Source organism: Mobula birostris, chromosome 9 (assembly GCF_030028105.1).
Source record: "Mobula birostris isolate sMobBir1 chromosome 9, sMobBir1.hap1, whole genome shotgun sequence".
Lineage (NCBI taxonomy): Eukaryota > Metazoa > Chordata > Chondrichthyes > Myliobatiformes > Myliobatidae > Mobula > Mobula birostris.
This window is the reverse complement of record NC_092378.1, coordinates 150771145-150794831: the sequence shown is the minus strand read 5'-3', so window position 1 is coordinate 150794831 and position 23687 is coordinate 150771145. Positions and strand designations below refer to the sequence as shown.

General features: G+C 39.4%; 1 protein-coding gene across 3 annotated transcripts in view; it reads right to left on the bottom strand.

Moving 5' to 3' along the window:
• The window catches only part of LOC140203191 (BAR/IMD domain-containing adapter protein 2-like 1), a 148658-nt gene extending 125714 nt beyond the window's left edge, over nt 1-22944 (bottom strand). For all 3 annotated transcript variants that reach the window (XM_072269115.1, XM_072269116.1, XM_072269117.1), the window contains exons 1-3: nt 22709-22944; nt 18301-18376; nt 2112-2198 (exon numbers count right to left, since the gene is read on the bottom strand). In XM_072269115.1, the coding sequence (XP_072125216.1) occupies nt 2112-2198; nt 18301-18376; nt 22709-22759 (214 nt within the window). In that variant the 5' untranslated portion in view covers nt 22760-22944. The remainder of the gene's footprint in view (nt 1-2111; nt 2199-18300; nt 18377-22708) is intronic.
• Nucleotides 22945-23687: the final 743 nt, after the last annotated feature.

Sequence of the window (23687 nt, the reverse complement as noted above, 5' to 3'; positions counted from 1 at the left end):
TATTTCAATAAATGGGGTGTATGAGGTGTCAGGGAGGGGTAGCACCTCTGGTGGGGGAACATGTCACGTCTTTTTCAAGGCGGTTAGTCCACCTTTGGTCCCCACCTGGCACTCAGCTCTTCCCATAGCTGTTTGCATGTGACAGAGGCCACACGCTGGGCAACGGCTTTGACAAGCTACCTAAACCAGGTGAGGGTAGCCAAAGGGTCTCAAACCCTCGGTGAGATAAGGGGTTGTCTATCCCAGCATATGAAGACAGACTCCGAGAGATTGAGTGGACGAGACCAATGGAAGGTCCAAGGGTCAAGAAAGCAAGCGTCATGAAACGTGTAGAGCAGGACAAGACACAGAAGACATCCCCGTCATCCACTGCGCCTAGTCCCATCTCCAGCCATCTCAACTGTCTTGCCACTGGATCCAGATGGGAATTGGGAAGAGAGAGAGTGAAGCTGACTCTCCCTCACTTAAATCCAAGTCACGCACTAGTCTCAACACCATCATAATGCTGTCGAGATCCTCATCAACAATGGACGAACACACACATATTTCTATAAAAATTCATTAATAAATGGCTTTTTAAAGTTGAGAATCATTATTTGTACCATTACTGAAGTTGACTGTATATTCTAGAACTAATTGAAATTAAATTGCTCAGCTGTGATGGTTGCAGTTGAAATCTCTGCATACAAGTTCCATAAATAATCAGCATTCTCTCTGTACTCAGCTGTAGTTTAACAGAATAGCTGAAGATGTTATTAGTTGCAGAGGAGAAGTGAATATTGATTGTAGCATTAGCATCAACCATTGAAGACTTATCACCTGCAGAGTTTCAAATCGGCTTTGTAATTGGTAGGACTTCAAAGAGGCCAAGACGGATTGTTTACCTGCTGTTCTTGACTGAAAATGGCTGCAAATATTTCAGATTTGCCTTTGCCTCTCATGTGCTGGGTTTTGCTATCACTGAGGATAGCAACGTTTGTGGACCTAGCTTCTCCAGTGACCTGACAGACCAAATGGTCTCCTCTGTGCCATTATAACATTGAGCTTCATTTACCACATCTCTAGCAAGTTTGTTCTGTCAGTGGTACTGAACATCTCCAGGCGATGTGATGGAGTTGTGGCTTAAAATTTTGCTCAAAAGTATGATACCGCAAATGTGAGTACACTGAGCTATCTTAGACTATTCAGGTCACATCCCAGAGTACATTTATTTTCAAAGTATATAGATTGTATATTACCATATATTACCTTGGTTTATTTTCTTGCAGGTACTTACAGAAAAGAAAACAATAGAATTTACAAAAATTTATACATAAAAGACCAGCAACCAATGTGCAAAAGACAAAACCGTGCAAATAAAAAAAAACAATTCTGAGAACGTGTGTCATAGAATCCTTCAAAGTGAGTTTGAAGGTTGTAGAATCAGTTCAGAGTTTTGCTGAGTGAAGCTATCCATGTTGGTTCAGGAGCTTGATGATTGTACAGTAACGTTTCTGATCCAGTGGTGTGGGACCTCTCTCAATTTCAGCACATTATCAGATGTTAATGAAGGAAACTGCAAAGTTGGCTGTGGCAAATGTGCCTTTTTCAAGAATGTTATAATTAAATGACGCTGTCATGTTTTATTTGATGATGGGTTTGATACAACACAGAGGCTTCCAAGGTCAATTCAGTGGCGCAATTAAGAGTAAACATTAGGATTATAAATCTTCAGGCTGATCTAGGCCAGATAAGGACAGAAGATATCCTTTCTCATTGGTTATTATTGACTCAAATAGGTTAAAATATGACAGCCTGGCAGTTTTAGAAGTATTAGCTTTAAATTCCACATTATTCACAGAACACAGTCAGTAACTGGGTCAACATTCCTCTAACCAACACCATGAGAAAACTGGTCATTCATCAAAATTTTGTTTGAATGATGTGGTAATATTTCTTTCAATTTAGCCTCTGTCACCATTTTTGCTGTACATTCAATGATACGAAACATCTCAATATGCCTGAGGGAATACAGCACTTCACTTATGCAGAATTTTCTTTTTAATATGGGCAAAGAAATTTAATACATTAGCTGAGATACAAAATGTATCTGTTAGTTCATGCATTCTTACCCAATTCTCTGGAGACCGGTGATTGGGAACTCAGCTCTCCTAACTTCGAAATAGCATCAAAGTAAGTCTTGCCTGCAGCTGCCATAGCTGTTAAAATCAACAGTAAAATAATTTTAATAAATGGCAATTTTGTTTAGACATGCTTCAAAGACAGCACTAAAGACACCAAAAAGAGCAAGCCTGATATCATACCAGTGCTCTATTATAATTTCTATGGATTGATTATGACTTCATTTTCATAGATCATACAATTATCTATTATATTTTATCAGCACGGTAGCACAGTGCCAGCGACCAGGGTTCAATTCCCGCCACTGTCTGTAAGGAGTTTGCATGTTCTTCCTGCGACCATGTGGGCTTCCTCCCACATTCCAAAGACATACAGATTAGTAAGTTTATAAGTCATAAAGTTGTAATTGGGCACCACGGGCCTGTAACCAAGCTAAATTAAAAATATTCAAATTATGTAAAACTGTACTTGAGTGCCTACATCCCAAATGAACTCAATCTGCTTGAGTTGGTCAAAAGCAGGAATTTATATATGCATTTGCAAGGTTGTCACAAATGATTTGAAGCAAATTTAGTAATATCCCATTGTAATCACTGATATAGCGCAGCAATGAATTTTGTGTCCAGTCCCAAAACAGCAACGTACTATTATCCAAATAAGCTCTAAACATATTAATTGAAGAATATTGGACAAAACATCAGGGAAAACTCCTTTCTTCTGCAATATTGTGTCATCCAAAGTGTGTAGATCTGGCCTCATATGACTATACCATCCAAAAGTAGCAGCTTGAACATGACAATATTCCCCTGTAATACAATGGAGTCCATTCTAAGCTTTGAGCTTAGGAACTTTCATTGTCTTCCAAGAAGATAGCAGTGCTGACAAAGACACAGGTAACAACTATATATTTCAATATCAAGTTAAATGAGAAAAAATGCAAGCACTGCAAACCCATTACAAAACCAGAAAATGTGCACAGCTAAGCCATTCTTTTTAATGGAGATACAGGACATAATGGAACTTTCTGATAGGGTTGTCTCTGGCTGCTTTATGGCATTATATCCTGAATCTTGGGTAAAAGGGAGCTTCAAGTTCATTTCATGAGAAACAAATTGTTTTGTTTGATAATTCTGTTTATACCCAATTTGTCCATTTAAGAATTGGCTTTTCAAGAGCTTTTGAGGAGATTCAGTTTAATGGTTTTCTTGTAAACACAAGAGACTGTAGATGCTGGAATCCGGAGCAGAAAAAATAACTGCTAGAGAAACTCAGTAGGTCAGGCAGCATCAGTGAGGCCAGAAATAGTCAACATTTTGGGTTGGAACCCTGCATCAGGACGGAAAGAGCAATAGTTAGAATGTAACTTCTACCAGACATCTCCTCTCTAGTACTCTGCTCATCTAACTGTAGCTCAGTACTAATGTGAAAATTTAAAATTCTATCCTTAACATTCAAAACAAAAAATTTAGTCAAATACTTGGGATGGCACAGTAGCCAAGCTATTAATGTTACACTATTACAATACCAGCAACAGAGGTTCAATTCCAACCATTTCCTGCAAAGAGTTTGCATGTTCTCCCTATATCCATATGGTTTTCTCCAGGTATTCTGGTTTCCTCCTTCCAAGACTTACAGGATTAGTAGGTCAATTGGTCACATGGTAAAAATGGGCAGCACAGGCTCATTGAGCTGGAAGAGCCTCCAAAGTAAAAATAAATAAAAATGAAAAGGCCTAACAGCTATCTTTTGAAATCTTAAGTTTATCATTAGATCAACTGGGACCAAATCCAAAGCACAAATTGATAAGAATCAGTACAAATTCCTTTGATCAAGGAAAATTAGGCTTTTCTTATTCTATTAAGCTCACTCAGCAAACTGCTCTTAATATAATGACAAGAAAGGAAGTGTCTACTTTTATGGGCTGGGTCTCCTTTTGAGCCAACTGGGTATAGAACTATATTTTTCTACAGAGTGCTTACTGAACTTAAAGTATGATTTCATAATTATGTGGTGTAAGCCACAATCTGCAGATTTAATTGATTCATTCCTCAGGGAACAAGTCAAAGGCTATGAAAAAAAAGTCCAGATTTAAATTTTTCTAAAAAATTCCAGCTCTGTTTTGCAAAAGAATGTCTGCTAAACTCCTTTTTTTTAAAAAAAAGTAATAACTGCAAAGTTTCTAATTTTGTCTTATTTTGTCTTAGTTCAAAACCTAGTTAGGAGACTTAGTAATTTTTCTTTGGGTCTCTATTGCAGTTCAAATTATAATTGTTGAAAGGTCCCTTCCCAATTAAGATAAACTCCCGAGAATAATTACAATTAAAATTTCTCCCTTAACTGACAACAACCAGACCAAAATTAGCTTACGTCTCTTTCAATCAGAGAATATAGATTATTAAAAAAAATGTCCTACACAACCAAACAGAAGTACTTTGAAACAAGGACAGTGTTAAAAGATGGGGGGGGGGGGGAGGAGAAAGAGGTGAAAAAAAGAGAACCATCTTTGTTCTGGTAAGCCTGGGGTACCATAGACTTAATGCTGTAACACAGTAGCATAGTTGTTAGCACAATGCTTTACAGTACCAGTGACCTGGGTTCAAATCCTACTGCTGTCTGCAAGGAGTTTGAACATTCTCCCCGTGACCATGTCGGTTTCCAATCGGTGCTCCGATTTCCTCCCACAGTCCAAAGATAGTTAATTGGTCACTGCAAATTGTTCCGTGATTAGGCTAGGGTTAAACTGGGGGTTGCCAGGCAGTGTGGCTCGAAGGGCCGGAAGGGCCTTTTCCACGATGTATCTCGATAAATAAATAAAATAAAGCAATATTGCTCCTTTAACTTTTCGGTAAGGCATTTGACTCAGTCCACATTCATTCTGTTTACACTAGGTTTCCTTACGTGATTCAACTTCAACTTTCTTTGTCTGTTAAATAGTTTCAAATCCTTAAAGTATTTCTTGATTTACAAACATTGATTTACAAATTTTATGCATCTTCTGTTTATGAAATTAATTTGTGTTATAACAATTACTGCTGGAACACATTGTATCACAATTCCCACAAGGCATTCTACTCAGCCTTTGCAATTTACAAAACTTTGCTTGAAGAAATCTTTGCAGGAATGCAGGCTTTTGGATATTGACTAATGACTGTACCCTCACTTAGCATAAAGGCCTGGTCAAGCATAAAAAAATCTATCCCCTCATTTTCTGAATGCATAACTGTCATATGATCATAGCAACATTAAACTGAGAGTGCAAATCGACTGTTGAGGTATAATCTAGCACTGAAGTCAACTCTATTAAACCATACACTAAAGTTCAAAGTGTGTATACACTATATACAACCTTGAGATCTGTCTCCTTGCAGGCAGCCACGAAACAAAGAAACCCAATAGAACCCATTTAAAAAACACTGATAAACACCCAATGTACAAAAAAATCTTGCAAACAAAAGCAAGCAACAATGAGAACTGAATGTCATGAAAGTGGGTCCACAGCCATGAAGCCAGTCATCACTGCAGCCAATTCAGAAGCCATTAGTTGCAGAGACGAGTAAACCTGAGCAGCGAGCTAAACACTGGCTCTTCCCTCTCCTCCGGCCCAGACTCCCTGATTCCACGCCACCCCCCCCACCCCCCCAATCTGACCCAGCACTTAAAATCGGCCAAGCCTCTGGTAGTTCCTTGCACTGACCTGGGCTCTGCTACTTTGATACACACTCAGGCCCATCACCTTGATTTGGCCTGTACACACCACGCCTCAACCATCGTGCACTGTAGAGACTTCAGTTCATACCTCAAAAATGCCAGGTCGTACAGGCAGTTCAAAAGATCAACTCCGAAAGGGAAGTTACAGGCCATTTATACAATAATCGTATCTGAGAAAGTGTGATTAATACAGTAGTTTCTAGTTTTGTGTGCTACCAGCAAGTCATCGCTGTGTGTCACCAGCACTGTTTTAAAACAGAATCAGAAAAAAGGATAAAAATATTTGCTTTATTTGTTGTACGTACATCAAAATATATAGTGAAATGAGTCGTTGAGTCAATGACCAACATAGTCCAAATGTGCGCTGGGGGCAGCCTACAACTGTTGTCATGCTTCCACCAACAATCATGCTATATTTATGACAATTTTAAAGTGGATACAGAGTAAAAATCACTACAGTTTCATTTACAATGGCACTTTTACAACAGAAAATCTTGGTCAATTGAACTGGATTACGAAAATGTTTCCATTCCATTTACCCAAACATAATCAAATTTAATTTGAAAGGTCTGCTGCTTAATAAATTGTCGTAATTCTGTCAAATTCCAACAGGTCAAGTCCAATCCACTGGATTAAAATTAGATCACAGTACTATGCTTCAATTAAACCCGATTTACTTGATCCAAGGACAGCTCAACATTAACTGATTTACCATACCACCTTCTCTTCTAAAGAAACACATCTTGTTCTTCAACCCTCAGAATACATTAAGCAAACCAAAATTGCATAAGGCCCGACTTTGAAAGGGAGGGAAGATGACTTCCCAGTTGGTAGAATTATAGGTCATCAAGATTGACTAAAGAAAATGGGACACTAATTTTAGGAAAGCAAACCAAGGATATGACAAAGGGAATCTCTGAGAGGGAGAGGCCAGCATTGCTATGGAGATTTCACTGTCACAGAGCCAGCTGGTTAACAAGTTAATGAGGCCAGTTAGAGATAGGGAAAAAAAACACAGCAAGGTTTTAAAGCTATGAACAAGAGACTGAGAAATAAAAAAAGATTTATAAAACCCTTTTCACAAACACAGGATTTAACAAAGTTTTTTTTAATAGTCAATAAAGAATGTATAAATGTAATCATTGTTGGTCTGCTAGAAGGCTAAACCAAGTACATAACAAGACAAGTGAGAGCGTGAAGCAGAAAGAAATCGTTAAAACAAATGGGAATATCTGAGAGCGAGGTCCTGGTTGTCTAAGTGATGCCAATGTTTACAGACCTGCCTGATTAACAAATTAATGAGAAGAGACAAGTGATAAGTGCAGGTAATGCACCTCCCAAAATTTCATATAAGAGTACTTAAGGGAAACCACAGGTGAAAATGGAAAAGCAAACTAGCCAGCCATGAAGGGGAACAGTCACCTTGAAATGCTGAAAGGGGAGATGACGTGTCTACTGATGGAAACGCACCGTAAGGTGGTGGGAGTTGTAAAGAATGATACATTAAATGTACAGACAGATGTGGTGGAAGCTGAACACCAGAGAACACCATCCTTGCTCTGGTTTTGAAGAGCAAGAGTGACAGCAGATGTAGGAAATAGCTGAGGACTCTGTCTGCTATGGTACAGGAGAAACAATGGTTATGGAAAAGGGAGTAAATCTAAGAAACACCTGTGTGGAAGGTTTCATCATTGGAGCAAGTGGAACAGACACCAGGAATTGGGAGGAAAGGAATTAAGTTCTTAGAGGAAGCAGGGAGAGAGAAAATATAGTCAAGATATCTGTAGGTATGGATATTGGTTGTTAATCTATCCCAAGATCAAGACAGGGAGATCCAAAAAAAATGAACTGAAAATAATAGCAGGATGGAACTTGGCAGCAAAAGTAATGAAATCTTCCAGTTCAGTATGAACATGAGAGAGATTTAGACTGTTTGATGACATTGTTTGTTCCAAGCACATGGGCAGAGGAGATTGGAGATTCAGAGGTCATGTTATTTTAGGCTGTACAAGGCTCATTTCAAGTTGTATTGATGCAAGGAGGTGTTCCTTTCCAAGTGAATAGCAGAATTTTGGGGCAAGCAGAGAAGAATTTTACCAAACATTTCCAAAGTGATGCTGGGGAATGATAATCTGTTTATTGCCAACCTTTGAATTATGTGGAACATCTACAGAAGCCACCCAATTTGCTGAATATTTTCAGAATTTTGTAGTTTACTTTTAGATTTGTATATTTAGTATTTTGATGTTCATTCACTAGTCTAGTTACAATAAAACTGACCCCAGGTCCATCACTGAAGATGTGTCCAAGTAGCACCAGAAGGTGTATTCTACAACAACCATCAGCAAGTTTAGGACTTGCCTTTACACCTGTTAATACCACTGTTTACATTCACTTTTATAAAGTTACACATTATCACAATAAATCTTCCAGCATTCAAAGGTGTGGTAACAGGAGCCCTAGTGAATTTCATGGAACACAGGATACACCTCTTGCTGAGTCCGATACAGAACCATCAGGAATTGCAAATAGATTGTGGATCAGTTTTACTGTACCTGGCAAAATCGTGGATCATCAGTGTTACTGCACCTCGGCAAAATTGACTGTACCAGGTTTCATTTCTAAGTACTGGACTGAAATGTTTTATTCTGATGCACCACATACTGTACTGAGCAGAGTTTTACCAACTGTCAGAATTTGCATTTTATAAAAGTAAAAGTAGAAACACATCATTTACTTAAAACAGGGCAGTCTAAATTAAAAGAACAAGTATTCTCAGAAATAAAGGATTTTCCTTGATTAATAAAAGTAAAAACAATCTAGATAGATATGGAATATAATGAATCAATTAAATACATTTGCATAGCTGTACAAAAACAAGCAAATCCACAAAAAACAACTCTCTCGAACCAGAATAATCATCCATATCACTTGAATATATAAATCATGCACGAGACCATAAAGCAAAGGAGCAGAATTGGGCCATTTGGCCCATTGAGTCTGCTCTGCCATTCCATTATGGCTGATTTATTATCCCTCTCAACACCATTCTCGTCTTCTTCCAGTAATTTTTGGTGCCCTGACTAAGCAAGAACTACCAATGTCTGCTTTAAATTATACCCAATGACCTGGCCTCCACAGCCATCCATGGCAATAAATTCCACAGATTCAACACTCTCAAGTGTGGAGCAAGCAAGTGTAACAAACAGCAAAGTCTTAGCATTGTTATCACAGCAGCAGGTAATATTATTGTGGACATTAGACTAAGTTGCAAATCACCAGGAAAAGAGGATGCTTTGCATATGTAAAGATATGCAAGGACGAGAGTCAACCATTGTAAAATATTGTTTTAAAGTGGTAATCGATTCTTTAATCTTACATGATAACATGCAAAAATTGTTCTCTGCAATATTGATGTTGAGTCCCGTTGAAATTATCCATCGACTTTTCCCGTTCTGAAATAATGCAAGTCACAGTGCTGAGACCAGAATTCAGATTAACTTGGGCAAATAGTGCAAGAATACAATAAGAAAAAGTTGTCTGAGATCCAATATAGTCACATCATTCTGATGTTAATAATTCCAATACGTTATATTTTCAGCTATTTTACACTTTAATATTTTTTAAGAAAATCAGTAAAAATCAACACATAAAAAATGCAATCCAGACAACATTTGTTTATAAAAAGGGTCGATTTTACCATTTTTGGGATAATTAGTTCTCCCTGTGGAGTCATGGAATGCAGATTGGTAAATGTGTTTTATTGGAGACACTTAGTTGTTTTGCTGTCAACCACAAGATTAAAAGCAAAGTATTGATGCAGGATTTAAGAGCAAATATTACATGGATGCAGTGCATATCAGAACGTTTCTATCAGATCTACACAGGCTTAATTTACATGTAATCAAAAAAACTAGCATAAACATTGTCTGTGACAAGGCAAGTATTTTTCTGTAATCATACAAACAGGATACAGAAACTTAAATTGTACAGCATGTGACACCATTGTTTAATATTTGGGTACAATTCCATAAATCACGAGGGACTGGTGTTCACATTTGACAGGCTGCATAGCAAATAAAGGCATTGCATAATAAAATTATATTATAAGAAAATGAATAAAATAATTTAGCAATCTATGACATCATTAACTGTTGTTTTAGGAAGCTGCAAGAAACTCAGCTTATTTGTTGCTATATCATAATACATAATAATCATTCTTTATCTCTGTCCATTTCACTATGTATACTGACTGATGGAGGGGCTCAGCTTTATTGATACCAACACCACTAAGCACCTACACATTTGCTTGGACATCCTTCATATACAAGAACACCTTAGGACTATCCCTACCGAATCTGACATGGGAGGCTTTTAAACTACTTTCTAAATACTGTACCATGGTCAACAATAACCAAGGGACATCATGCTTGAATCCTACTACACTGGGGAGTTTAACATAGGACAGTACAGCCCTATCAGCCCACGGTATGCTGACCTTTTAACCTACCCCAAGATCAATTTAACCTATTCTTCCTACATATCTATCCATTTTTCTATCATCCATGTGCCTAAGAGACTCTTACATGTCCCTAATGTATCTGCTTCTACCACCACTCCTGGCAACACGTTCCACACAACCACAACAGTATGTGAAAAAACCTCTGACATACCCCTCCCACATACTTTCCTCCAACCACCTTAAAATTACGTGCTCTTCAATTCATCATTTCGGCACTGGGAAAAAGTAACCAGAGTTTAAATTCATGGAATAAAAGAGCTGCCATCAGTAATGGTGCATTGAAAATAAAACTATTTAGTTCACCAATGCCCTTCACATTGGCATTGCTACCTACAGTAGTTTGATTATGTGACTCCAAAGCCATAGCATTGTGGTCAACTCTTAATACTCTGCAATCAGGAGCAACATTTTAATAAGCAGTTTCAGTCATGACATCCCTAACAAAAAGGAACTCCCCAGTAAAATTCTCAATTTTTTTAAGCAATGTACTGAAAGCTTGCAGTCACTTTACACTTAAAACTGTGTAGCTAAGCACACCTCCAATGGCACATTTAAGTTTGCTGACACTGCTGTTGGCGGAATCAGAGGTGGTAACGAATCAGTATATAGGAGGGAAATTGAAAATCTGGCTGAGTGGTGCCACAACAACAACATTTTACTCAATGTCAGTAAGACCAAAGAGCTGATTATTGACTTCAGGAGGATGAGCCAGCCCTCACTGGGAGAAATCAGAGGTGCAGAGGGTCAGCAACTTTAAATTCCTGAGTGTTATGACTTCAGAGAACATGTCCTGGGTACAGCTCATAAGTGCTAATATGAAGAAAGTACAGCAGTGCCTTGACTTTCTTCCGAGTTTGCGAATATCTGGCATAACATCTAAAACTTTGACAAACTCCTATAGATGTGTAGTGGAGAGTATACTGACTGACTGCATCACAGCTTAGAATGGAAACTTCAATGCCTTTGAAGGGAAAATCCTATAAAAGTAGTGGATACAGCCCAAACCATCACAGGTAGAGCCCTCCCCACCAATAAGCACATCTACATGGAATGCTGTCACAGGAAAACATCCATCATCAACAGCCCCCACCATCCAAGCCGTGCTCTCTTTTCACTGCTATCAGGAAGCAGGTATAGGAGCCTCAGGACCCACACCACCAGATTCACTAACAGTTATTACTCCTCAACCATCCAGCTCTTGAACTAGAGGGGATAACTTCACTCAACTTAATGTGCCCCATCATTGAACTACTCCCACAATCTTTGGACTCACTTTCGAGGACTCTTCATCTCATGCGCTTGATATTTATTGCTTATTTATTATTTTTCTCTTGTACTTGCAATTTTTTAAAATCTTTTGCACATTGATTGCCTACCCCGTGTGTTGGTGTGGTCTTTCATTGATTCTTTTATGGTTATTGGATTTGCTGAGTATGCCCACAAGACAACTAATCTCAGGGTTGTATATGGTGATACATGTTCTTTGATAATAAATTTATTTTGAACTTTGAGCATTATTGGAACTAGGAGAAAAATGGAAAAATAACTGAAGAACCTAATAGTATATGAAAATAGAGTGAATTCTGCAAAACCTGAAATGTTTGAATTTTCCTCTGCTTCCACCATTTTCATCCCTTCTGTTACTATCTCCTTGTGTCTCACTCTCATTACTTAAGCTGGAGTTGTTCTGTTTGGAAAAAAGGCTGAGGGAAGATCTAATTAAGATATACTGAAAAAAGAATATAGACGGACAGCTCAAATTAGAGGTCACATGTTTAAAGTAATTTGCAGAAAATTATAAGATGAAGAAATACATTTTACTCAGAAGATGATGGGGTTGGGAATTTAATCCTTGAAAGTGGTAGAGACAGAAACCCTCATTACAATTCAAAGTATTTAGATGTGGCCTGAATGCTACATGATGAGATCTGGAATTTCTAAACAGACAATTGGCTTCCTCCTTTGTTAGAACTTCTCTTTATTATGATGATTCAATGAGCTTCACTATCCTTTAATTTACAAATTCCCAGAGAGCTTAGTCAATACATCTATTAATTATATACAAATGTATTATATATGATTGACTTCATAAAAGCATGCAAGTTCCGCTTTGAGAATATGCAGTTGTCAACCATATTAAACACTTAGCACTGAGTTCAACGAGGTTCTCAAACAATTTCTATATACCCTGTCTTAGAGTTGGTTTTCTATTTGGTAAGCAATTTTCCTTCAGTTCATCTTACTTTTAAGAAGTCCTGGGAAGAAAGTAAATCAGCAAAAAGAATTTTAAAGTTAGCTTACAGTACATGATGCTGTAGTAATAAAATTGTGCCATAGGTGAAAGAACACAGGAACAAAAGATTCATCATTTGAACCCAATTTATTGGACTAACAAAAGAGCAATTCTCTGAAATATACTCAACTAAATTAGTTAATCCTTCAAACGTTTGCAATGTTGGATAATATCTGCAGTTATCCAATTCCTATATAGTGGATAATGAGATTAAACAATTCAACATTGTTTTAAGTTTATCCATAGGCTGTGGTTGATTTTGAAATGGAAACCACTGTTGTGGTCAGAAACAGTATGAAGGCATGCGTCACTTAATATATAGAACAGCATAGAACGAAAGGTACCAAATTGAACAAATAGTACAATTCAAGAAATTAGTAAAGACAAGAAATACATTGAACGTAATTGGTAACATTTGTTATCTCAGGACATCATAGCATCAAGAGTTTTACAGCACAGAAAAAGGCCCTTCGTCCCAACATGGCTCTGCTGACCACTGTGCTCATCTATACTAATCCCAATTGCCTGCATTAATCCCAGATACCTCTGCCTTGCTCATTCAAATACCTGTGCAAATGCTTTTTTAAAATATTGTTACTGCTCCTGCCACCACCACCTCTGGCAACTCATTCTAAGTGCCAACTATTGTGTGAACATTTTACCACTTAGGTCCCCCTCAAGTCTCCTGCCAAAATCTATGACCTTGAGTTTTAGACACCCTTACCACAGAAAATAGACACTGGTACCTATCCCATCTCTGCCTCTCAATTTCACATACATTTTATATACAATTTCATATCTTTTTAGTTTCCTTTGCTCCAAGGAATATCAGCCTTTTCTAACCAACCTCCTGATAACTCAAGCCCTGCAAGCTGGGCAAATCCTCCTGAATCTTTTCTACATCCTCTCTGGCTTAATATTCGTCCTGTTGTATGATGACGACAAATGCACACACTGTCCAAGTGTTGTGTGCAGTTTTATACAGGTATAACATGACACCCCAACTCTTATATTCAATGATTCAGCCAAAGAAGGCAAGCATGCCATACATTTCCTCAACATTCTGCCCGTATTCCCATTCTCAGGAAACCATGCATCCCAAAGTCCCTCCATTCAAGAAGGCTCCCAAAAACCTGTGCATGTTTAACTTCCCTAACCAGATCACTCTAAAATTGTAGGCATTAAATTTATTTCTTTTTTCATTTAGAGAAAATAATGCGGAACTAGGCCCTTCCAACCCAATGATCCACACTGCCACCACCCAGCAACCCACCTAGCCTAATCACGGAACAACTTACAATGACCAATTAACCTACTAACTGGCAGTTCTTTGTACTGTGAGGAAACCTGAGCACCAGGAGTAAACCCATACACTCAAAGGAAGAATGTACAAACTTCTTACAGGTGGTGCTGGAATTGAACTCCAAACTCCAATGCCCTGAGCTGTAATAGCATCACTCTAACCGCTACACTGTCATGGTGCCCTTCCTTCTGCCACTGCTTTGCCTGCTTTCCCTGCTTTCCCAGTTGATCTACACCCTTGAAAAACCTTCTTCACTGCCAGGTATGCCACCAATTTTGGTGTCGTCTGCAAACTTATTAAATATGGGCATCCATATTATCATACAAGTTAATACCAATGAAACAACAACAGTGGATCTAGCACTGATACCCATGGCAGATTGCTGGTCACAGGTCTCCAATCTGGAAAAAAAAATCAAGCTCCACTACCATCCTCTTTGCCTACAACTAAGCCAATTCTGTATTTAATTTTCTATCTTGTACTGAATCCCATGAACAGCATACTATATGCAAGACCTTGTCAAAGGCCTTGTTGAATTTTATGAGACAACATCTATCATTCTGCTCTGCATAATCCACTTCATCGCTTCTTCAAAAACCTCAACCAAATTCATGAGACATGATTTCCCTACACACAAGCTTTCTAAATGCAAATAAATCATGTCCTTCCCTTCAGAGAAAGTGAAAAAATGGGTTTTGGCTGAGTGTTTGGATGGGGTTAGGGAGAAGGAATTGCAAAATTGTGGGTCCAAATGAAGGGACTGAGCCAAGGTGAAACAATTAAACTCAGATTATTAAGAGGCCAGAAATTGAGTGCATAGGAATCTTCGAATGTTATGGGGCTAGAAGAAATTACAAATACATGGAACTTGGCCCATTTTAAAACAGACTACATTTTGGGGCCAGAAAGTACAGAAGCAACAAGTGAAAAGATCTAGAGCAAATTAAAACAGCAGAGTTTTAGATGAATGCAAAGTGAATTCAAGTCTGGACGCTAAATTTTTCAAAAGGAAATTTGAAGCGGGTTTCATGTTGGAAGTAGATAGTGCAAATAATGGAGTGGAAGTGTGGTTAGAAGCTCACCTTGGAGTCAATTATAGCACCAATGGCCAGGCTCAACATCAGCTGCCAGGACTGTAAACACCAAATGGGAAATAGATTCTGTGGAGCTAGGAGAGACCTAAGTAAACAAAAGCCAGCATCAACATCCTGGGGTGTACCCACTGGCCTGAAAGTGAATTGCAGCTGTTATTTGAATACTGCAGCTACAAGAGCAAGCTAGTGATTTGCTTCCTGATAGTCCAAAGCCTTTCTACTTCCTAGAAGCCAAAAGTGTGTTGCTCTTCACTTGCCCAGATAAATTTAGTTTCAATAATGTTTAGGAAACTTCACACTCTCCAGTTCAAAACAGCCCACCACTCTAAAACAATAGCTCCACCACAACACATCTGCAGTCATAACATCTACAAAAGCATTGCAGTTACTCACCTAAATACTTCAAATGCACCTCCAAAATTTAGAGTTTTTGCTACCAAATGCTAAGGCAACAGGTATATTGGACCACCGTCACTTGCAGGCTTTCTTTCAAGTTACAAACAACCCTGACCTGAAATTGCATTACCAGTCCTTTATCGTAATTATATCTACATTTGGAACACCATTCCACAAGAACACAGTGGTGCACCTTTACCAGAAAAAGCAGCAATTCAAGGCATGGCTCACTGCCTTCTCAACTCCACGTATAGTTCCAAGCCTGGCTGTGAAAGGAGGAGGGTTGGGCATGGGGGTAGCAGAGCTACAGCAATTCAAAGACATCATCTCTGAGAGAGGAACAATACACCAAAAAGATGGGCTACACCTGGGGACAGCTTGAAAGGCCAGCGGGGACCGAGGACCCTGGTGAGCTCCTGTCAGCGGTCTATGCCCCAGGAGGGGTGATGGGCTTAGTAAGCAAATCACTACCTACAGGGGTAATCAGGATTAGGGACAGGCCCACAACATCCACGTTCAGTAGATGAAAAAAATACAAACCAGAAAATGCTAAATTACAAGTTTTGTGAAGGCTATTGTGATAGAATGGCAAGATATTCAAACAGAATCACTCAAGACTGGCATGGCTTAGACTGGCAGGAACTCATTCAATGATTTTGGAGGGGAAACAAGTATGGAGGTGGGCAGGCAAGTAGTAAAGACAGCATAATCAAGGGTTGGTTATTATGAGAAGGATGAGGAAAGCAGGTTTGAAGTACATAATGGTTGTGCATGGAAGTGCACAACTACAACTACTTCACACCCTTCGCCATGGCATTCTACATTTTAACTAACTTTTGGTCAAAAAAATTCTTCATTTCCCCTCTAAGACTGCTTCCCCTTACCTTAGCTACATTCTACTTCTGGATACCTCATAGTCATACTTTATTGATCCCGAGGAAAATTGGTTTTCGTTACAGTTGCACCATAAATAATTAAATAGTAATATGTAAATCATGCCAGGAAATAAGTGCAGGACCAGCCTATTGGCTCAGGGTGTCTGACCCTCCAAGGGAGGAGTTGTGAAGTTTGATGGCCACAGGCAGGAATGACTTCCTATGACACTCAGTGTTGCGTCTCGGTGGAATGAGTCTCTGGCTGAATGTACTCCTGTGCCCAACCAGTACATTATGCAGTAGACGGGAGACATTGTCCAAGATGGCATGCAACTTGGACAGCATCCTCTTTTCAGACACCACCGTCAGAGAGTCCAGTTCCATCCCCACAACATCACTGGCCATACCAATGAGTTTGTTGATTCTGTTGGTGTCTGCTACCCTCAGCCTGCTGCCCCAGCACACAACAGCAAACATGATAGCACTGGCCACCACAGACTCACCTCAGTTAAGAAGAAAGCTTCTCACAGTGTACCCTATCTATGCACCTCATCCTTTTGAATATCTTAGGCTCCCCATCAGATTGTCTGCTCCAAAGAAAATGAACCCAGCCTTTTCAGTTCCAATCAGACCTCTTACATTCACATTGTTTTATTTTTATTTAGAGATACAGTACAGAACAGGCCCTTCCAGCCCACCAAGCCATGCCCCCCAACAACCTACTGATTTAACCCTAGCCTAATCACAGGACAACTTACAATGACCAATTAACCTACTAACCAGTACACCTTTGGACTGTGGGAGGAAACTAGAACACAGAAATCCACGCGCACACAGGAAGAACTTTCTTACAGAGGACATCGAAACTCAACTCTGACATCCCAAGCTGTAACAGGGTCGTGGTAACCCATACATCTATTTACATGAATGCAAGATGAAAGCTTGTACATAGTTCTGGTGCATTTATACCTCTTGCCTTAATGTTGGTTTCTGTTTTACATCCACTTACATGCCTTCTACTGTTTATCTTGTCTGGAACAGTTTTCTCCCTGCTGCGTCCACGTCCTTTCACTCAACCTTGTTCCAATATAATCAGTTTTCTATTGCATTGTGAGTGTTCATTTGGTCATGAACACAAGAGATTTTTCAGATCCTGGAAACCCAGTGCAACACACAAATGCTGGAGGAACTCAGCAAGTCAGGCAGCATCTATGAAGAGGAATGAACAGTTGACCTTTTGTCTGAAGGGTCTCGAATGAAATGTCGATTGGTTACTCCGCACCATAGATGCTGGCCGACCTGCTGAATTCCTCCAGCATTGTGTTTTTTTTGGTCTAATGATACGATTTAAAAAGCACTTGTTAGAAGCCAATTTGGTTCCCAGAAACTATTTACATGATGGCTAACATCATGTTGCTAGCCGCTTGATTAACTCAATCCTTTCATTCCTCTTTTCCTCAACAATGGAAAAGGGCAATTTGTGCCTTCTGACCTCCAGTTTTGCGCCACACATAGCTATTATTTCTCCTTGTCATACAGTATCACAACATATTTAAATTACAAGCTTCCAAAACTGATGCACCAATTGATAGTTCATGAAGAATGTCAGTTGCAACATTTATGCAACCTTTCTCAAAACTGATACAAAGATCAAGATCTTAACATTTGGTAATTTACCTATTTCAAGGGATTAATAACTCAAAAACATGTGACAGTTTATGAACGTCAAAAATATCTGATACTGTATGAGCTCATATGCCTGGAAGGAGAAAATCCACATTCTGGACAGATTGAACATTGTACAGGTCAGAATTCCTTTCCACTTGTAGTACATGTAAAATATCAAGTATCTACAGGAAGATCACTATTTGAGAAGAGCTGCATTTCCTGGAATTACAGATTCCTCCTTCTGGTGCTAGGAACTGACCAAAGTGAAGTAAATAGCACACCTAAATGAACCATCAGAAATAGTTAAACTATACACTTACCACCAACAGCTTTTTCATAATTTTTGCCCAGATTTACAAGATTCCGTAATCCTGGATTAAACTGTTCCATTACAGTCTGAGGAAGACAGAAAAGACCATTAGAATAATTAAAATAATAATTATCAACACTCAATCAGGTTCATGATCACTGACACATGTCAAGATGTGTTGTTTTTGCAGTTGCAGCAGTATAGTGCAAGACAAAAATTACTGCAAGTTCCAAAAAAAATAAATAAAATAGCACAAAAGAGGAAATACTGAGGCAGTGTTCATGGGCAGTTTAGACATCTGATGGCAGAGGGGAAGAAGCTGTTCCAAAATCCCTCAGTGAGAATCATCACAGAGCTCACTTACAAAGTGGGTGACATTTGCATGGCTTTGATTGTAATAAATTTGAATCTGAAAAGGAAGTTTATAAATGGGAACAGGTCTAGCAGCACTATGAAACAAAAAAAATCATGAAAATGCACACGTGTTAAGCAACTACATTTCACCTATAAATGCACTTGATACTTTGCAGTTTTCAGTATTAGCCATAATTGAACCCAAGCATTTGATTAACAAAGCAAAATAACACCACAATCTATTACAAAGTTTAAATATCTCAGACTTATTACAATTTTTTAGATGTTTGACACATTGTAATGTAATACCAATGCAAGTTTAAAATTTCCATATTAGCCACTCTTAAAGACCTACAATGGTCTCGAAAGAAACGTATTCATTGGAATTAATTTATTGTTACATGTACTGAGCTACAGTGAAAGCACAGTGCACAGAGGTAAAACAATAACAGAATGCATAATGAACTGTAACAGCTACAAATAAAGTGCAATGCAGGCAATAAGGTGCAAGATCACCATGACATAGATTGTGTGATCAAGAGGAACCTTCATCAATTCAATAATCGCAGTGCCATTTTATTGGAGCAATGAGTGTAATAGATGTATTATAAAGGAGAGATCAATGTTCAAAAAAAATTATACTCCGAAACTCTTGTTATCTATTGAATCTGTGCCCACAGAATGTTTCAGCCAAAAACATTTTGCAAATTCCATGCTGCAACACTATTTGAGTAATAAAAACAAACGAGGAAGCAATTCAACCAAGCTTGCACCTGTCTGAGGTTTGATTTCCATTCCCTAAAGCTTCAGTCCAATGAGGCAACTTCCAAAATGCCATTTCTTGAAACTGGGTTAGTCTGGAAAAGCAGGTGAGTGGGATACCTGAATTTGGAAAATTTAATATTCATGCTATTGGATTGTAGGCTTCCCAAGTGGAATACGAGGTCTTGTTCATTCAGTTTAGATTTGGCCTCAACATGCCAGTGGAGAAGGCAGAGAACAGTCAAGTTGTGTGGGAAAGGGAAGGGGAGTTGAAATGTTTGGTCCCTCCGCATTATAGATAGATAAGCTTTACTTGTCACATGCGTATCAAAACATGAAATTTGTCATTTGTGGCTACGACCAACACAGTCCAAGAATATGCTGGGGGTAGCCCGCAAGTGTTGCCAGACTTACAGCATCACATATCGTGCCCAAAATTAGTAATCCTAACCTCTACATCTTTGGAATGTGGGAGGAAACTGCAGAATCCTGGGGAAACCCAGGTGATCATACAGAGAATGTACAAACTCCTTAACAGACAGCAGTGAGAATTGAATCTCGAGTGGTGATCACTGGCACTGTAAAGTGCTGCACTAACTGCTATGCTATCGTGCTGCCTGGACAACAATGAATACACAATGCAAGTTTCGAGATGGCGTATGAAAATAGTTGCCTCACCTAGAAGAGCTGATAAGTTCTAGATAGTGGTGATTGTTGTATTTAACACCCCCCCCCCCCACCTCCAGTTGCAGGGAAAAGTACAAACTGCCAGGAAGGAATAAGTGAGGAGGGATGATGGATCACAGAAAGTGGTACCATTGGAAAGTGAAGAGAGAAAGAGAGCAAGAGCACAGTGAAATCCTGTTGTTGCTATTTATACCAGTTTTCCCAAATGGGAAATAAATAACTGGTAACAAAGGTCAACATTAGCTCCTGAATTATCTACATAGTTAATTATAGTAGTTGCATTCAGACGGCAAACATCTTTAAACAGTCACTGTCCTTCCAATACTCTCTACTCATACCTCAACTTGAAACACTAGTTGGTACTGGGACTATACACCATAAAGCAATTTTTATTAGCTTAGCTTCCCACAATGCCCTTCTGTATACTGGACAGCTCTAGTATGCTGTGTCAATATGCTACAGAGCACTATTTACAAAGCAAAAGCAGGCTGCTGATATCAATTCAGTCAATTGCAAAACTTCACTGCCACTGTACGAAAATAATGGAATAGGCAGATCTCCATGTCCTTGGAGAGTTAATCTCTATAAATATATGACCCGCTTACGGTTCAAACTAGAATAGTGTGTCTTGGAAAATGTAAAATATTCACAAAAGTGTAGAATCCAAAGGCTACTTCAATCCATCAGCTCCATTGTATCTTTTTTAGTGGAGCCAAAATAACTTAAAGCTAATTTGCTAAGTCTGTCAGTATGAGCTTTGAAGCTCAAACAATATAATTTTTGATTTTTAAGTAGGCAAGTATCAGGGCATTAATGGCTGGCAGTCATGTCTAAATGGCAGTCCCTTTGTCGGTTCAAATCCTAGATTTTATGCATTTCTGAAGGATGAACAGTCTGCTAATTAATAGCCCCATATGCAAGAAGCACTTTGTTACAATTTTTGGGAAAGAACAGGGGAGCTATCCCTGGTGTAACAAACAATCTGTTAGTGGAACTCAGCAGATAAAGGTCTGTGTGGGGGGCTGACCGACATAGATTCCACCATCTTCGCTCCATCTGCCACAACAGGTAAAGTATTCCTGGTGGCCTCCCATTTTAATTCTACTTCCCATTCCGACAGTTCATGGCCTTCTCTACTGAGATAATAAGGCCACTCTCAGGTTGGAGGAGCAACACTTCATATTCCATCAAGGTAGCCCCCAACCTGACATAATGTTGATTTCTCCAACTTCCATAAATTTATCCTCCTTCTGGTTCCCCTTTTTTCTTCACCTCCCTCTGGTACTCTTCTTCCCCCCCCCCGTGGTCCACTGTCCTCTCCTAACAGATTCCTTCTTCAGTCTTGTACCTTTCCACTCATCACCACCCAGCTTTTCACTTCATCCCCCTCCCCCACCTACCTGCCCCTTCACCTGGCTTCACCCATCACCTGCCAACCTGTATTCCTCCCCCTGCCCCCATCTTCTTACTCAGGTTTCTTTCCCTTTCCTTTCCAGTCCAGATGAAGGCTCTCAACCCAAAATGTCAATTGTCTTTTCCCCCCCTCTGTAGTTTCTGCCTCATTTGCTGAGTTGTTCCAGCATTGTGTGTGTTACTCTGGATTTCTAGCATCTGCGGAACCTTTTGTATTTATGTGGGGAAGAGAAATGAATAGAAACTCTGCAATTATCTTTGGTGTCTGGTTAATATTTAACCTTCAGTTAACACAATTATGAATAGATTAATTGAATACAATAACATAGTAGGACCTTGCTGTGTGTTTTACATGACAACAAAAGAACTTCATTGGGTGTGAGACACTGGGGGTTATGGAGGTGTGAAATACATTATAGACATCTAAAGCAACAAGCAAGTCTGCTGGTGGAGCCCAGTCATGCACGACAGCCCAGAATCTCACAAATCTACGCACAAATTTCCAATTCAGATATCCAAGAGACAGCCTTAAATACCAATTACAGATCTTTACAGGCACTTTTGATTTCCACCTAAAATTGTAAGAACTAGTGAACTGCACAATCCGATATGTAATTCACAGTTAAAAGTAGTGTTTCCCCCCCACATCTTTGGAGAGGAAGGCTTTAATTTCTGTTGAAATTAAATTATTGGGGATTACACGAACCCAAGACTTCTTAAAACCCCAATTACAGTTTTTACACGCCCCATAAAGCCTATTACGGACAAGACATTTTAAAGGATTCGCTTCGGAAAACTTTCAAGAAAAACAGTCATCTGCGACATAATAAGTCACTCCTGCTGCCTCTCCACGTCCGCAAACACACCCATTTTAAAAGGTGACTAAACAGGTAGGTGCAGTGGAAGCGATGCCCAGCCCTTTTATGACCAATCCATTTCATTGCCCCCAAGAAAGAAAAACGATTTAAAAATAGTTAACCCGCTTTCTGTGAGGCAAAAATGATGTCTCAAGCGAATTTACTCAAGACTACACCTTATCAATCAGACCTCTTCAGGTGAGCCTCACCTGCCGCAACTCACCTGTACCACTATCCAAAGTGATAAATTAGGAACGACGCCAGCCATTGCATATAATTAATAACGTAGTTTTTAAAACATGTATACTTTAGTTTGAAGGCTACTTTTTGGGTGGGGGTCCTCACCTTATAGGTGTTCTCCGTGAGCCTGTTGATATCCTCGGGTTTGCGAGACATAGTTCCTCCCTCGGCGACGTAGCCCCTCACAGGATTGAGCCGAAAAGAAAATAACCCACCCCAAAAAGGGTCGCCACAGGTGTCGTTTGAGGAGGGCGGACCGTGTCCAGAACGACAGAAAGGGCCCGGCTTGTTCGCGAATGCTGAAGGAGCCCCGCCGCAGCTCGAGCTCCTGTCAAACTTCTACCCCGTGCGAGCTCGCCGGGTGACGTGTATCCACTGGCCCCGCCCAATGTGCGGGCGTCGATGCCCACCCCGCTCCCTGGTCGCAATGCTGCCTGGGAATTGTAGTCTCAATCAGACCGAGAGAAAACCAAACATTGCAGTATAAGAAGGAAGACATAGCGAATGCTAATAATAAAAAAAGAACTATACAGCCTAATCGTACTTTTCAGCCAAACAAGTAATGGTTTCTCTAAACGTTCATCCAAGTACAAAGGGTCATTATACTTACGTCAGGCTGCTGATTCTTGACTACAGCTCAGCGTTGAACACAACCATTCCTACAGCTCTAATCAAAAAGCTCCTAAACCTGGGCCTCTGTACCTCCCTCTGCAACTGGATCCTCGACTTTGTCACCGGAAGACCACAGATAGTTCGGATCGGAAATAACATCTTAGATCAGGTTTATTGTCACCAGCATGTGTCATGAAATTTGTTAACTTTGCAGCAGCAGTTCAATGATAACATAGAACGAAAATAAATAAATAACTTACTGTAATTGTATATAAATGTATATTGGATAGATTAAAAATAATGCAAAAACAGAAATAATATATTGAGGGTAGTGTTCATGGGCTCAATGTCCATTTAGTTTCCATCTTGCTGATAATCAACACTGGAGCTCCTCAGGGATGTGTACTTAGCCCACAGCTCTACTCCCTGTACACCCATGATTGAGTGGCTAGGCACGGCTCAGATATCATAT